The 16,479-nt window shown below is 34.9% G+C and overlaps 1 protein-coding gene across 3 annotated transcripts in view; it reads left to right on the top strand.

The window, feature by feature from the left end:
• SPATA17 (spermatogenesis associated 17) overlaps positions 1–15,909 on the top strand; it is a 100,320-nt gene extending 84,411 nt beyond the window's left edge. Inside the window, exons 10-11 of one of the 3 annotated variants that reach the window (XM_040551402.1) lie at positions 12,669–12,770; positions 15,619–15,909. In XM_040551402.1, coding sequence (XP_040407336.1) covers positions 12,669–12,749 — 81 coding nt within the window. In that variant the 3' untranslated portion in view covers positions 12,750–12,770; positions 15,619–15,909. Of the gene's footprint in view, positions 1–12,668; positions 14,270–15,618 lie in introns of those variants that run through there. The other 2 variants (XM_040551403.1, XM_040551401.1) reach the window with 2 other exon arrangements.
• Positions 15,910–16,479: the final 570 nt, after the last annotated feature.

Genomic DNA, 16,479 nt, shown 5'->3' with positions numbered 1-16,479 from the left:
TACGTTTGCACAAGTTGTCACATTTACTATATTTAATACGTATTTATATCAGAACCAAGACAGCATGATTTTAGTTCAAGTGTGCTGAGCAATCTATTTATTGAATTTGTGCTAATAACTATAATCCATTTCATTTATCTGAACACTGTTGAAATTGAAATAATGTTTATCTATTTATATATCAAATGTTCCTCTCCCTGAAATTTCTTAGTCATGTAATATTTGACAGAACTAGCTTCATGTCAATGCCAAAACAAATCTGTGGCACGAGCGAATAATCCTTGATGCTGATGCTTTTCCTTGAACTGTATCAATGAACCAGTAGATTTACAAAGGAGACTAAGCACCACTGAAAATTTAAAAAAAAGACACACAAAAATATGCTATTATATATAAATAAAAGATGGGGAAGAAAAGGCAATAGATATTAGCCTAGGAGCTATTGATTAGTGACAGCATTTGTGAACACGGGGTAGGAGATGACTAGTTTTCCTGGTGTTAGCAGATCTCCAGAGTAGTTGCATACAAAGTGAGAAAGTCCTTTCTCCTGATTTGTCATTTCAGTTTCTTCTGAAGGTAGCTTATATTCACAAAACAGGGAACTTGGAGTGTGCCACAGGAAAGTAATTTATTGGGAGAATAAAGAATGTTTGTTTTGCTGTAAGCCCCTTTGAGTAATCATATCCACTTTTGGAATGAGAATGCAAGGAAGGGGAGCAGGAGACCTTCATCACCATGAGGAACTCTCTTTGACACCTTTACTGTTCTTTCTGACATGCCACAAATTTTGTTCAAGTTCCTTTAAATATCATCCAGAAAAAGTACAACCTGCATGGAACATGACAGTGGACACATCTTTCTTATAGCTCTGAACTTCATCAGACCTCCAACAGGCGTGAAGACATCACCTCCCTGAACGTTCTGGCAAAGGGCTCTGGCAGCAGTCTGTGCAAGGAAGTGTATGCTTGGAATTAGACCCATAAAGTCTTGTGCACTCTCTTATCTCTGAAGTACTGGTACATACTTCATTACTTATCTCTATTATGCCATAATATATTTCTATTAGCTTTCAAAGAAAAAAAAAGTGAGAAAAGTAGCACAGTATTTAGCACAAAGTAAGCTGAGAAGGCAGAGTTTTTGTTGTAGCGTGAATTTACCTTTTATAGAACTCATTTGATGGCACCAAAATAAGAATCTATTCTCTTCTTGATGGTTGTTTTCAAGTTACTTCTTATGTTAAAGCTAAAAGTTGTTTTCATAAACAATCACACACAAATTCTATAAGAAAGCAATATGATATATAAAATTGCACTCTTATTCACACTAGGTGGCTATAGAGCTCACCAATCATTAATTTTCCATGTTGTACAGAGTATCTAATAAGTAACTTTATTTTACAGTACATTTTAAATATACTTTTTTTTTTTTTTTCTCCTTAAAGACAGAGTTGGATGAAATCCCTGTTAACCTGTTTTTCCTTGTGGAGCATAAAAGACTAATATAAAAATGATTCAGCAAAAAGTAGTATTGCAGCTGGGAAACACAATTATAGTAAACTTTACATAACTTTCAAAAATGTTTTTCATGTTTCTAACTTACCATCTAGTGGGATCCTTCTCGCGATTGCCAATTCTTATCAATTGAAGATGAAGGTGACTAGTATAGCAGACTCTCAGATGATACTAGTGTAAACTCAGTTTCTAACAGGTATTGTGGTGTGACAATCATATACACCGATATGTTAAAAAAAAAAAAATCCTTATTCCAATAACAACATTATATTTAGTGAAACTATAAAGATCAAATACATTGTGTTTATGAACCAGTCTTCTCCTTTTTCTATAAAGAGCTGGCTGAGCTCTTCACTTTTCACTTCGCTTCAGTAACCTTTTTCTCTGTGTAAAAGTGCTGGTTTTTTTCATTTGAAGTTAGGACAAAATGATAGTAAGAATTGTGTGAAAAAATTTTTGCTGTGCCTGTCCCTTCTCACTTTATAAAGATTTTACCTATACTTATGTAATTTGTCCTAAATCACTAAGAACTGGAAGTTTTTCCAAATATATTTCCCAGAAATTGAAGTAATTATTCATTACATTATTCATTTACATATTCAAGTAAATATCTTTGAGCTAAGTGGATACCAACCCTTTTTTGTGTTTAGAGAAACTGACAAACTAAGAACTGAATATAAATGTAATTAGATAAACAAATGAGGAGACTTTCTCAAGAAGGAAACGCCATTTAAGTAACAATTTGTGGTCTAGTGACAGTCTGTCCTTCTGTGTTACTATAGAGAAATGTTGCTTTAAATCCTTGCTTTACTAGTACATTATATCCTCTCAATTTAGAAAGGTTTTCAGGCATTTCAGATGCTTGCTATGCAGAGTGAGATATAAGAAAATGTACTGCATACTTGGCTGGACTGTTGTACCATATGATCCTACACATGATATAATAAAAAGTTAAGCTTAATCTTATTGTTCAGTTGCTACTTATAAAGGTGCTAAGGTACTAAAGGTACTCCTACTAAGGTGGGAGACTCATTTCTCTCAAAAATTTGCATCAAGATGTGATTTTGAGTCTGAAAACCTTGAAAATATCTGATAATAGAGATGTTCAGAAGTATCTAAGGCATGTTGACATTGGAAAAACAAACTATATCTGCTAATATGCTAGAAGTTACTCTCTTTACAACACAAGATTTCCTAAAAATCTAAGGAAATTTTAAAATCTAAAGTTTCTCTCTTTTTTTTTCAAGTTAATTGTAAACTTTTAAAAGCAGATTTTTTTTTCTTACAACTAAAGTAAAATATTATATATATATATATATACATTTTTTTTTTCTGATGAGGATTTAGATTCAGAATTTTTCCTCCTTAATTCCTAGTGGCATGATTTTGGCAAATTAGAGGTAGTTGCAACTTGATCTTGGCAGGTTAAACATCTTCTGGATATAGTCCAGCAGGTTAAAAGAGGTTCTGAGTTTGTCTTGGCAGTCAGCGCTTGGCACTGGCTTAATTTTCTACTGGAATCAGAATGTTATGGTTGAACAGATTAGACAATGAAAGGGGCAGCTTATAAATGGCATAAGTCAAGATACTTATCCCTAAGTGCATTATTTTCTAGTGCATGTCCTCTTGCTAGCAGAATGTGTGTGATGGACAAGATAAGGAGTTGTTTTAAAAATATGCCCACTATAATAAAAATGTGTCCTTTAATTTTCATCAGATACTTTTAAAACTCTGTACATTTTCTGTACGTTGGAATGTAGTTTTAGGTGTAGTTCCATCTCAGATTTAGTAACTTCATAAAAAGTTTATACATTACTCATCAGTGTGTTTTCATACCCGATGAAATTTTATTTATGCATCTTAAATTAAGATGAACATCTAATCCCTCTTCAAAAATATATATAGTTTTTAAACACCCTGCAAGAAATAGAGATTTGCATAACAATAGCAAATAAACACCTCTTGGGATTCTGAGTACTAACAACTATTTCAAGTGCACATTTGTTTTTTAGCCCAGTTTCAGTAAAGTTCAAGGGTATCCAAGTATGAAATAGCTTGAGGAGAAATTCACATTGCTTTCTTAATTTAATTTACTTGTAAAAAATAGAATAGGTCAAAAAATAGAATATTATCTTTGGCAATTTTGGTTCAAATGCAGACATTAGGCAGAACAGAATTTGGGTGATGTTGTTTCATAACATTGAACAAAGTACTGCATGCACTATATCTTTGTGTAGCAAACTATACTTATAATATTGATACTGTCTCTGAATATGTCTAAGAGTACCTGAAAAGTGTCTACATAAAGGTGATTTATTCTTTCACAGTAATTAGCTATACACACATACATAAATTCATTATCTACATAGTAATTTATAAAGAAGAATTCATATGTGTATATATTTAAGCATCACAGAGCTAGAACATGTTTGGGAGGAAGAACCAGGAAGCGTCTGGCTATCAGGTCATCCATAAATGGACTAAATGAGCTTAGAGGGTACAGTTGGGAATTCCACCCTTCCTTCCCCTTGGGCAGCTGCAGTCACCATAGGATACTAAGTAAATTTAACAAATGCAAATTCAGACCACAAATCTTCATTGCTAGTTATATTGTACATGACAAAAGGGACAGGCTAGTTTCAGATCCCAGATTAATTTTAGAGAAACAAAACTTAAGAAAAATAATTCATTGGACCAAATACTTCCCCATTTTTTCTTTGTCCTTCATTACACAAAACTTTTATCAAAGACAAGAAATAACTTGCCTTTGCTTGTGAGAAAGCACAGTAGGGTATGATGCATTTGTAATCCTTAATAAACACAGATATTGAAAAATATGTTGTTCATTCAGAAATATTTGTGCTTTTTTGTAGAATGGCTCAAACCATTGTGTTCTTAAAAGGATTGTTACTTTCTATCATGCCATAGCTTAATTTGAGCCTCTGTGGAAGGATATAGTGGGATATGCTTTTCTTCCTTTGTCTGAGGTGCTTCTAACCATATATGAGCAGAAATAGGCTCTTTTCAAGGATAGAACTCCTCTCCTTTCCTACCTTGCACTGATGAGAAGAAAAACTTTTAGAGCTTGTCTTGCATTAGCCAGTTATCTCTAAAGCACCAATTAACGCAGCTTAGCTGCTGAGCTAAGAAAGAAAACTTCAGTGAGTCCAGATTAGTAGCAGAATGCTTCCTCCTCAGAATATTAGAGGAAGTGAGGAATAGAGTTACAATTTCCATGTTAGGCTGTCACAGAGGAGCGTACACTGTTGTGCTATTCATACTGGACACATCATACAGGAACTATGAAAAACCTATGTGATTATCAGATATGTGTTTTTTCTAATTCATGGGCCAGAAAATTCCATAATTTCTGGCAAACCATGTTTGATTTTGGTTTCATTATTTATAATTCCAAAAGATTAAAAGTGTAAAAGCCAGTAGTAATTGTAAAGCTCCATGAAAATTTAAGTATAATAATAATTAAATGTTTCTTATATAAATTAAATAGCAATTAATGTTTTCTGCCTCTGTTTGGAGGATAGGATATTAAAATGGTGTCGTTAGATTTCCTGCTGTGAACATAATTTTCTGATTTGTTTTTACAACACATTATAATAATGTCAATAAAAGATTAAAACTAACAAGTAGAAAAAAAACTTGTCTGATGTAAGTGTAACACAGAAAGTTATAAAGTTTCCTTTTATGATGTCTATGCAATATCATTTTATTTTAAGATCTAATGGCAAGTTGATTCAAAGGGTAAGATTTGCTCTTACAAAGTCATTAAAGCAAGTATAAAATTGCCTTCTACCGTAGTCACCCAGTCTTTTTAAATCAAAGAGTTTTATTGTTGTTGATGTTGTTTGCATTCACAGGAGGTAATTAGGGAAGGAGTTAGACATCACACTCAGAGCCCTCAAGCTTGTCAAGAACAATCATAAACTTCAATTGAGGGAAAACAACAACAGCAACAAAAAAACAGTTTAGGAGGGAAATTGCCGAGAATGGAGGGAAACAGTTTCATAACATCTTAGGTCAGTTTGACTGTTATTGTGTTGATCTATAATATGGAGATCATGTTTTCCAAGTTTTCATGGAAACACTGTGTTGGTTTTTTTTTCATTGCACTTACCCAAAAGAACACAGTGTAGAGGGTTTAGAATAGGTTACTGTAGTAGACAGTCCAAGCAGGGAGGTGATGGCTCCTTTGCTTTTCCCGTCTGTACTGTGTTGACAAGCTGAAGTAGGGAAGGGCATAATTTTACCCCCTTCATCACAGCAGTGGTCACTTGTCTACTGTAGTGCAGGGATCTCCGATTAGGCATGCTTTTCCCTGCAAGTCAATACCTCTGCACTGACACAATGAGATCCAGTCCCTAAGGCATGATCCAGGCTTTTGTTATTATCTCTTTTTTTTTATGGGGCTAGTTGACCTAATTGGTTAACACATTAGCTTTTCAATTTTATAGCCTTAAGCCACAGAAGACCTATTCCTCATTTTTGGACATTTGTCCATGTTGGAAAGCAGAACTGGCAATCTGTGCCCACTAGCCACAACAACAACATCAAAAACAAACAAACAAACAAACACAAACAAAAAAAAAACTGAAAAACAGATCTATGCCAAAAAACTATATCCTGAAGTTTATGTCTAATAAGCTATTGAAGCTATGCACAAGAAATAGGTTTTGTTGCCCATGGGGAAGAAGCCATTATTAATGTCCCAGATCATATCTCTCAATAGGTCTTATGAGCAATGCTGCTTAAAGAGTCTTAATGTACAACAGGGAATTAAAAATTATAGTACCCCTTTCACTGACTGAAATATTGTAAACTTGTTTCACTGGGGCCAGGATTGGTGTCAATGTACTTTTGTGGAAAGTGCAATAGAAGCATTAGTATTTGACAGCCCTGGTTGAAATAAGTGAAATTAATGGAGCTCTTTTCATATACGACAAGGCCATGGCACCCCTTTCATGCTGCTTACAGACAGAGAAAAGTCAATACTTTTTTATTACTTGATGCTGACCTACATTCTGCACTACAAGTGCCAGGCCCACTAATTGGTTTCAGTTGTAAGAAAAGTTTGCCCCAAAGAAACACTGGAGCAGATAAATCAATCTTTTTTAGGGTAGCTTAGTGGGTTTTGAGCACTTGAAATGACATTTGTGTTATATTGACAGAATGGGTTGTTACACTCATTTTGTCATGTCAGAAGGCCCTCGAATAGTTGGAAGTATTGTTAACCAGTATTGATAAATTTGCTAAGAATAAAAGTTAGCTGGATCAACGTTTCACTTGAGTAACAACTTGCCATTTCTAGTTTGCTTCCTTGTTATAGACCTCTGTGCCTATTAATAGGTCAAGAGGTTTACAATGACAGTTCAATTTAAAACTCTAATTTTACTATGACAAGCATTAGGATCATAGGCAATACTTAAATATGGCCACTTAGTTTTAAACAGAGAGGTCTGTAGACCATGGCTGTACAATGGCAGTGCTGCCTGAATTTCAAATCAGGTATGCACATGAGCTTTGTCCTAGCATTATGGAAAAAGCAAGATGGCACAGAGTGCCTTCCATAAACTAAGGACATTGCTACAGCATGGTTTTTTTTTTCAGAATTTCTCATTGCCTTTTCTAAAATCTTGTTATTTATCTGTAGATATTGATTTCAAGTTAGGGAAAAGTGAGTTTTGTTCCCTGTTTTTACTATTCAGTAGCATGAAGATAGAACTATGATTCTAACAGCTGTGCCCACTTTTCAGTTATTCCTTCTGCCATTGATTCCTAACAGAAATTACCTACAGTTTTAGGTCTCTACAGGAGCAACAGATACCCCAGCACTCAAAAAAAGTTCTGAGATCCAAACTTTGCATGGATTGTTTTAACCTTGCATAGCACATGTCATCATGTTTGACATCATGCAATCATACCACATCTTCTATATTATTAGACTGGCTCAGAAAAGAACTTAGTGCTCTGAACCAACACTATAGGGATAATACTTTCCTTTAGAGAGGTTATACAACTTATCTTTGAAGCAGTTTTTCATGCTACTTTTCCTAACCTATGAAGGAAATCTGCATTCATACAACCATATGCAACAACTTTAATTTGTGTAACCAGATCTCTATGTATACAATCATAGAATCATCTAGGTTGGAAAGACCTTCAAGATCATCTGCTCCAACTATGAACCTGACCTACCAAGTCCAATCAATAAACCGTGTCCCTTAGTGCTGCGTCCATGTCTTTCATCATAGAATTAGAGACTCATTTAGGCTGGAAAAGACCCTTAGGATCATCAGGTTCAGCCATCACCTAACACTACCAACTCCACCACTAAACCATGTCCCTAAACACTACATCAGTATCTCTCTTAAATACCTCCACTGATAGCAACTCCACCACCTCCCTAGGCAGCCTGTTTTAATCTAAGAAGCTTTTCTGTGAAGAAGTTATTCCTGATACTCAATCTAAAACTCCTCTGGCACAACTTGAGGCTGTTGTTTCACATCCTATCACTTGTCACTTGAGAAAAGAGACTGACAACCTCCTCACTGCAACCTCCTTTCAGGTAGCTGTAGAGAGCAATAAGGTCTCCCCTCAGCCTTCTTTTCTCCAGGTTAAAAAATCCTGGTTGCCTCAGCTGCTCCTCATATGTCTTGTTTTTTAGTCCCTTCAGTAGCTTCATTGCTCTTCTCTGAACATATTCCAGCAGCTCATTATCTTTCTTGCAGCAAGGGGTGCAAAACTGAATACAATACTCAAGGTGTAGTCTTACCAGTGCAAAGTACAAGGGGACAATCACTTCCATAGTCCTGCTGGCCACACTATTTCTGGTGCAGATCAGGATGCCGTTGGCCTTCTTGGCCACCTGGACACACTGCTGGCTCAGCTGGCTGTTGGCCAGCACCCCCAGGTCATTTTCTGCCAGGCAACTTTCCAGCTACTCTTCCCCAAGCTTATACCACTGCATGGGGTTGTTATCACCCAAGTGCAGCATCCGGCATTTAGCCTTGTTGAATGCCATGTAACTGGACATGGCCCATCGATCTAGCCTGTCCAGATCCCTCTGCAGAGCTTTCCTGTTCTCATAGCCTCCTCTTCTCCAGACTAAACAACCCAAATTCCCTCAGCTGCTCCTCATAACTCTTGTTTTCCAGTCCCTTCACAAGCTTTGTTGCTCCTCTCTGAATATGCTCAAGCAACTCAATATCCTTATAGTGAGGGGCCCAAAACTGGACAAAGTACTCAACAAAATGAATGTTTGTCATTACAGAGAAAAACTATGCAAAATTATAAGGCAGAAACTAGAAGTTTATTGTAAGCTATTGTTCCAAGTTTGTCATGTGCTTATCAGCTTTGTAATTATTATGGACTCGATAGATTTGCTGTAGAAAGATATCAGAAGTGTGTATAGAGGAGCTAAGAATAAATGAGTGTAATGATATTTTCTGGCCTTAACATATTTGAGTGGATATGCTGCTGCCGTTTGCCTCTTCCTACTTTGGACTGAAGTAGTTGACTTTCCACTTCATTACGTTTCTAAGATGTACTTCCTAACTCATTCCAAAATGAATTTTTATATTATAAGAAATTGCACTATACACTCAAGACTGTTTGGAAAGAAACATTTTTAGTGCAAATTCATCAATAGAAATATGAGGCAATTCATTTTTAAAGGCCTTCAAGCTGATACTCATACATGCATGTATAGCTCTGCAACCCTTGGTTGGTTTGCCCGTTGTTTTTGTTTGTATGTGTCTTTGTATTTATATATGTCCACATAATCAGATGCAAAATTTCTTTAGAATTTGCTTTAGTAATAACATTTCAGAGATACTGTATAAGCATTTGGAATGTCTAATCTATGACATCAGAGTGTACAAATTGAGACAAATCTTTGGTGGTTTTATGTCACATTTTTGACTCCATTGTTTGGAACTGATGAGCATACATGACAGTCAAGTAGTCAAATATATGTAAAGGGTCCATAGATCTTGTTAAGCTCTGTCAGTTAGATTGAGTCACGTACAATTTGGTAGAGTAAAAAGAGTCAAAGCTTGACAAGTTTAAAAAGGAAGTGTTGCATTAACTTGTTTTGGGAATTTAAAAGTAGGTCTCGGGCTCTGAGAATTACAGGTCTCTGATGCTGAGAATTATATGGCACAATATAAGAATGCATTGTGGAAAAAAATCAATAAGACTCAGCTCCCTGCTCCTATGATCTTGAGATTGAGAAACTCTATTTCACCAATATATGGGAATTCGTATTTGTAATCTAATTCATTCCAGCTACCAACAATGAGGGACTGACAGGATGAAAATAATGTTGAAGGAGCCTGGTTTTCTACATTCACAACTTTTGTTCTTGCAGCTTCAAAAGAATTATCTGTATTACTTTGTAAATTCTATACCCTGTAGCAATCAGCTTAAACTCAAGGTGATCCTGCCAGGGCTCGATATATCAGTGTACCAGAATCAAAAAGCAGTGCATTGCAGTGTATCACTGGAGGATCTGAACCTACATTTCATTATCAAATTTTACAGACATGAGATTCTGACTTCCAATTTTTTTCCCTTTTTTGCTGCTACAATGATACAATCGGATAGACTGTCTTCAGTGCTATGAGAAAGATCTTGCAAGGCTAAGTGGTATTTTCAGGCTTTAATTTCTTACACCACTCAAAACTGAATAAAATCTGTATCTTTAAATACAAAAATGACTGGATATGTTTTCCTAAAATATATTTGTATTTTATGCGCGTTTTGTGCAACACTCATCTCATATTCATTATAAACTTCTTTAATTAGTCAAACTGTAAAGCCAGCAATAATTTCATTATCCATCAGACTGTGTGATGTTTCCTAAATTTGCTCAAGCATAACTGTTGTCGTCATAATCAGAGCCAGTTGTTTAAATGCTCAGTTGTGAGTATCTAGTGAAATAGCTTTAAACAACAAGATAAACAGTACAGCTGCCAACCCAAAGTAATCTTACACTGAGGGGGAGTGTGGCACAGAAAATTTCCTCTTTGTCATCTTGTTTTGAGTTTGAAGCTGGACCTGGGCTTAGTTCCAGCTCAAAAAACTGTTCACTTCAAAGGCTCCTAAATCGTCCCAAGGAGCTAATTTTGGCAGCCAATTGTTTTTGTTTGGCCAGGCATCCTAATAGCAAAACCCGTCTGCTCCAGCAAATGTAGAGTTCTTCAATGCTCAGACTCACCATTCCTGATTTTATCCTGATGTTGGGGGTGTATACTGGTTTCCCCATCTCACCCTAAGTTGTCTACTTATTTTTATCCAAATTGTTAAACTGTACCTCACTGTCCTGCATGTAGATAAGAAACATATTTCCTATTTTCAAAATAAAGAATAGTATATTCTTTTCTGAATTGTTGTTTGATCCTAAATTATAGCTGTATTATCTGTTTGCTTTCTCTCCAACTAAAGCTTCCTTTATGAGTTTTTGTTTGTTTGTTTGTTTTATTTCCCCATTCCAATAACAAATATTAGCCCAGTGAATTTACTAAATTAAATGTAACTAGCTTCACTTTAGAAGGCAACTATTTACAGTTATGCTGAAGTTATAACAACACTTGTTATAATAATTATATGGATTTTTTTTTCCTGCATTAAGAAGGTGCTTGTGATGCCAAACACACAATGAAAATTAAAATTCTGTGCCATTCTTAAGGTATAATATAAAAATATGCAAATAGGTTGTTTCTGTTGGATAAGAAAATGTGAGGTACAAGTCATTAGAGATACATTAGAAATTAAATCTTCTAAAGAGTTAAGAATGGGCAGGACTCACTTTCATACCACACAGGGAATATTTCAGTTTGAATGTGAATGTCTACCTTGCTATTTTAATAATTATGCAATAGAGTGTTGAAGGAATTACGCCAAACAACTTTAAGGTTGAGATTTAAGAAGTAATATGGTCACAGTTTGGCAATATGCAGTGTAGATGAAACTTAGGTGAGCCTGAGTTTGCATGGAGCTTACAAGAAGTAATAGCTGCTTGCTTATGGAGGTTCAGCTGGACAGGAGGCTGTGAACTAGGCAGTCTAAAGTATCCAGGAAATGATAATTCCGCTTTATGTCATCTTTCGGAAAGGAAAAAAAAAAAGAAAAAAGTTTTCATTCTGGTTTTGAGAGAGAACCAAACATTTCAAATTGTGAAATGTGTTGAGAAAGTACTAATTTTAGCTTTCATCCAGTCATGGCACCAGCCATTATAAAATGACTCACTGCGTTTCCATGAAACCCTTTCACAGAAGTCTTGCTAATAGTTCGCTACAATTGAAACAATAATTTATTAGTAAATAGCTAAATGAAAATAATGTTTAGAATAATTAGCTTATTTGACTTTCTTGTTTGTCATTTGTATTTTCATTGGACTCTAATGCACAAGTTCGCTTATATTTCTCTTACTCAATTCAGATTTGTAAGCATTTGCATTTAAAAAAAAAATCAATATAAGAGCCAAGAACTTTTCCTCGGGAAAAAAAAAAAAAAAGTGTTTGGAACTCATCCTGCCTGTATTCTTTCTACCATAACTCCATGGTCAATTTAATGGTCAATTTGATGCCACACAATTGTGTAGTATATATATATATATATATTTTTTTTTAACCCTTTCTCATTTTATTTTTATATCCTCATTTTAAGTTTAACCAAGATAGAAAAGTTAAAATATTGTGAGAGTAACTTGCTATCTTTAACTTACCTGTTTCTCACAGAGGAGAACAGAATTTTGTATACTATGAGTCAAAAAAGACTATAGAATCTGGTTTGTGGGGCAGGAAGTCTTTGCAGTGTTTATAGGTACTTAGAAATACATTTGACAAATATATTTGCTTGCAATTAAATTATTTGATTATTTGATTATTTGATTATTGTTTATTTGATTATTGTTTATTTGATTATTATTTATTATTTGATTATTTTCTTCTCCAAATTTCTATGCATATATGTGCATTTCATATGTTCATTATTTTTCATAATTTACATTCTAATTTATAAAATTAAATTTAACCAGAAGACAATATTTAGTGCTTTAAAGTACTATAAAAAATGAAATGTAAAGTCATGAAAGCTAAACACTTTTTTGTTTGTTTGTTTGTTTCTCTTTTATTTCTTTAGGACTTTCAAACAGTGTTACCATCAATTGTTCTCTTTGAGAAGTTTGGAAAAACTTATTCCAGATGTGGACAAATAGTGTAATCATTCTGTAAACTATACAACGTAAGACACTTGATAAGTAATCAATAAATGCTTTTCAAGAAATGCATAGCAGTATGTTGACTGAATGTCCCATAAATTATTCTTTCTGTAAAGTGATGTATACTATGTCTGAAGTACTGTTAATTGGTTTTGCTTGATCCTTAAGCAATACAGCTTTCCACATTAATCAAAGATTGTTGTTGTTGTTCTGGAAAAAAAGTCAGTATTATCCTAAGAAAATGGAGAGGCTCTTAGAAATGACTTCTGAAAATGCTATCTTTTATTTAAATGTAAATGCTATAGGATACAAGGTAAAAGACTCAGAAACATGTAGTATTTATTACAGATTTGTAAGTGAAGTTAACACTGAAAAAAAATCTATCTTTTCCCTCGCAAGTTTGTTTCACAAATTTGCATATGTTTCATCATTGTTGTTCATCATTCTCTATGTTAGTATACATGCTTTTTGGATACTGATCCATCTCTTCATATGATCAATAAACTTAGGTAGGCTATTTACATGGATGATACTATTTTAAAGTCTTTTAGCTCCTCTGTGTGTGATATAACTTCACTGTTGAAAAATTAAAATTCTAACAGCTTCATATATACCTTAGTATTTAATCAATTTTTCTATATCCTCTTAATTTTTTTTTTTTGCCAATATCTATGTGTTTACTCTTGGTCCCGTGTCTGTCTTATACATGGGAACATGATCATGTGATGCTTAACAAAGAAGAACACATCTGAGCACACAAAACTGATATTTGACTGCTGTGTTTGCTAGCATGCAATTCAACTGCAAAATGGTGAATATCTTCAGAGCTCATTAATTGAAAAGACTCAAAAAACTTCAGTATTTTCTGGGACCAAATCATAACCTAATTCTTCAAATTATGCGAATGAATTTTTACAGAAGTTTTCTGCTGAGTTTTCTAGGATACCATGCTTTCTCCTCATATCATTTGGATGTATTTGAATCAAATATTATTAGATCAAATAGCATTTGATTATAGTATTTGAATCAGATAATCAGTGTTAGGCTTTTCATTACTGAATTTTTATTTTTATTTTTTTCGATTCTCTTGCTCTCTCCAAATGTGCAGAAAAGTCCATGTGATGATGGTTTGTATAAACACATATATACACTTTCTGAACTAGGAGTCAAAAATTTCACTTCCATGGGGTTTCAGCTGTTTGCGTCTGTGGAAAAATTTTAGGGCTATCATACACAAAAATACTTTCAGTTCCTCTACAGTAAATTATGACTACAGACATTGAGCTGTAGTATTGCTACTTTCTGGAGTGTGTTGTTGTCAACCTTTGAAAAGTTTATTCTTCTGCATGGAAATGAGAAATTAATTCTGGAAAGTGAGAAGCAACCACCTCAGTGGCTAAGTCTCCCCATTAAGATTTAATCTGATCAAATGTAGCTAGAGTGCTTTAGTTGTTTGTGGAAGGGATTGAACATGATACACTTGTGCAAAACTGTTGATGAATAAAGATTCCACAGTAATTTTTAGATGCGAGAGCTATCTATTTGATTGCTTCAGCTTTAAGGTAGTTCATCCCTTCACAGTAATTCACTCTGTGCTGCCTCTTGAGCTCCATACCACAATTTCCCATCAGTCCGATTAGAAATGGCAATGACTTTATCAGATTAATCTTTCTTTCTCTTCCTTTCAGTATCTCTGACCTGAGGACAAAGCAAAGCCTACCATATAGGCCAGCACTGCAATAGTGCTCTATAGCTAAGAGCCTGCAGCACAAGTGAAGGTTAAAACTAACACTTCTAATTTATTTTAATTGTTTGACTATCTGTATCTATTATCTAATCTGTATCTATATCTATATATCTATAGCAATCAAAAGACATAGATATATAATATACTTTTTCCTCCACTTAACAAGTTAACAAACAAACAAACAAACAAGCAAAAACAAAACAAAACAAAAGAAAACAACAACACCCCCACCACCCCTTTTTTCAGTTTCTAAGCTACTACCTACTTCCCGGAAACCTTCTTACATACAAATAGGTCTGTTCATTTTATTAGATAAATAAGCATCCGCCCTGCCATCGCCACAGCTCCCCTCACCTCAGCTCACCTCGCCTCGCCTCGCTTCCCCTCTCCTCGCCTCCCCTCGCCTCCCCTCACCTCCCCTCCCCTCCCCCTCCTCGCCTCCCCTCGTCTCACCTCCCCCTCCTCTCCTCTCCTCTCCTCTCCTCTCCTCTCCTCTCCTCTCCTCTCCTCTCCTCTCCTCTCCTCTCCTCTCCTCTCCTCTCCTCTCCTCTCCTCTCCTCTCCTCTCCTCTCCTCTCCTCTCCTCAAAATGTTGGACTACATTTAAAAAAGATGCTCAGAATAATATAGCGCAGGAACACCAGTAGTGTTTTTTTATGTAGAGGAATCAGACATCATGACAATTGACAAAATAATGTACAAGTGAATTATCTCTACAGCATGTAGAAATAAAAGGCAAAATTTAGCCCTGGGATAGACTAGCACTTCTATTTGGTAATCTGTTGTGGCAAGCAAGTGAAAGTGACTTGTGAAGAAAATTTTGTTTTGCTCTCTTGTTTAAATTAAAATGTTTGCATGTTGTAAACTTACAGTTTTTGTCTAAACCAGTTAAAGCTAAAATTTTGATATTTTTAATCACTACAATAATATAGAGACCATCACAATAAGGATTTTGATGAAATCATTATGTAACCAGTCTGTCTGTCAATAAGTGATTGTGTAAGTGATTTTACTTTACTCCTGATTATCTTTCTTATTGATGTAGTTTACCATATCACTTTGAATTATAAAATTAATTTTTGAAATATTTTTAATAATATATTTTTAATATTTTATTTCCTGCAGGCTTTCTTTATTAAGAAAATTGTTACTGAATGATGTGTACTTCAGAGAAGGTCTTTCTGGTTTATAAGCGACATTGCAGTCTATTCTTACATTTCAATGTCTTAATAACATGGGATAGCTATAGATAGAGACACAGGAAAAGAAACACTGAAAATTTGAAATGAACTCATGGATCTTGATGAGTCTGAAAGATATGTATCTCTTTCAAAATGTGGTGGGATATGACACTTAGCAGACTACTCACACCAGTATCTAAAAATCAAAAGAATCACTGCAATACCAAAGAAAGAGATAAATATAAGAAGTTGCTTATAAGTCCTCAGAAAAAATAAAAAGAACAATTACTCTAATTGTCTCATTAAATGTAATCTAGTTAATTGTGTTTGAAAAAATGTGAATACTAATACATATATATTATATGCTAATACTATACATATATATTAATACATATACCAAAACATCCTCGTTGCTGATTCCTACAATAACAAAATATATCTTCAGTGGGCAGCTGTAAATACAGAACAGACACAGACACAGAATCGTCTAGTTTGGAAGAGACCTCCAAGATCACCTAGTCCAACCTCTGACCTAACACTAACAAGTCCTCTACTAAACCATATCACTATGTTCAACATCTAAACGTCTCTTAAAGACCTCCAGGGATGGTGACTCAACCACTTCCCTGGGCAGCCCATTCCAATGCCTAACAACCCTTTCAGTAAAGAAGTTCTTCCCAATATCCAACCTAAACATCCCCCGGTGCAACTTTAGCCCATTCCCCCTCGTCCTGTCACCAGGCACGTGGGAGAATAGACCAACCCCCACCTCGCTACAGCCTCCTTCAAGGTACCTATAGAGAGC

The sequence above is a fragment of the Cygnus olor genome, chromosome 3, assembly GCF_009769625.2.
Source record: "Cygnus olor isolate bCygOlo1 chromosome 3, bCygOlo1.pri.v2, whole genome shotgun sequence".
NCBI lineage: Eukaryota > Metazoa > Chordata > Aves > Anseriformes > Anatidae > Cygnus > Cygnus olor.
This window is presented reverse-complemented; position numbering and strand designations above follow the sequence as displayed.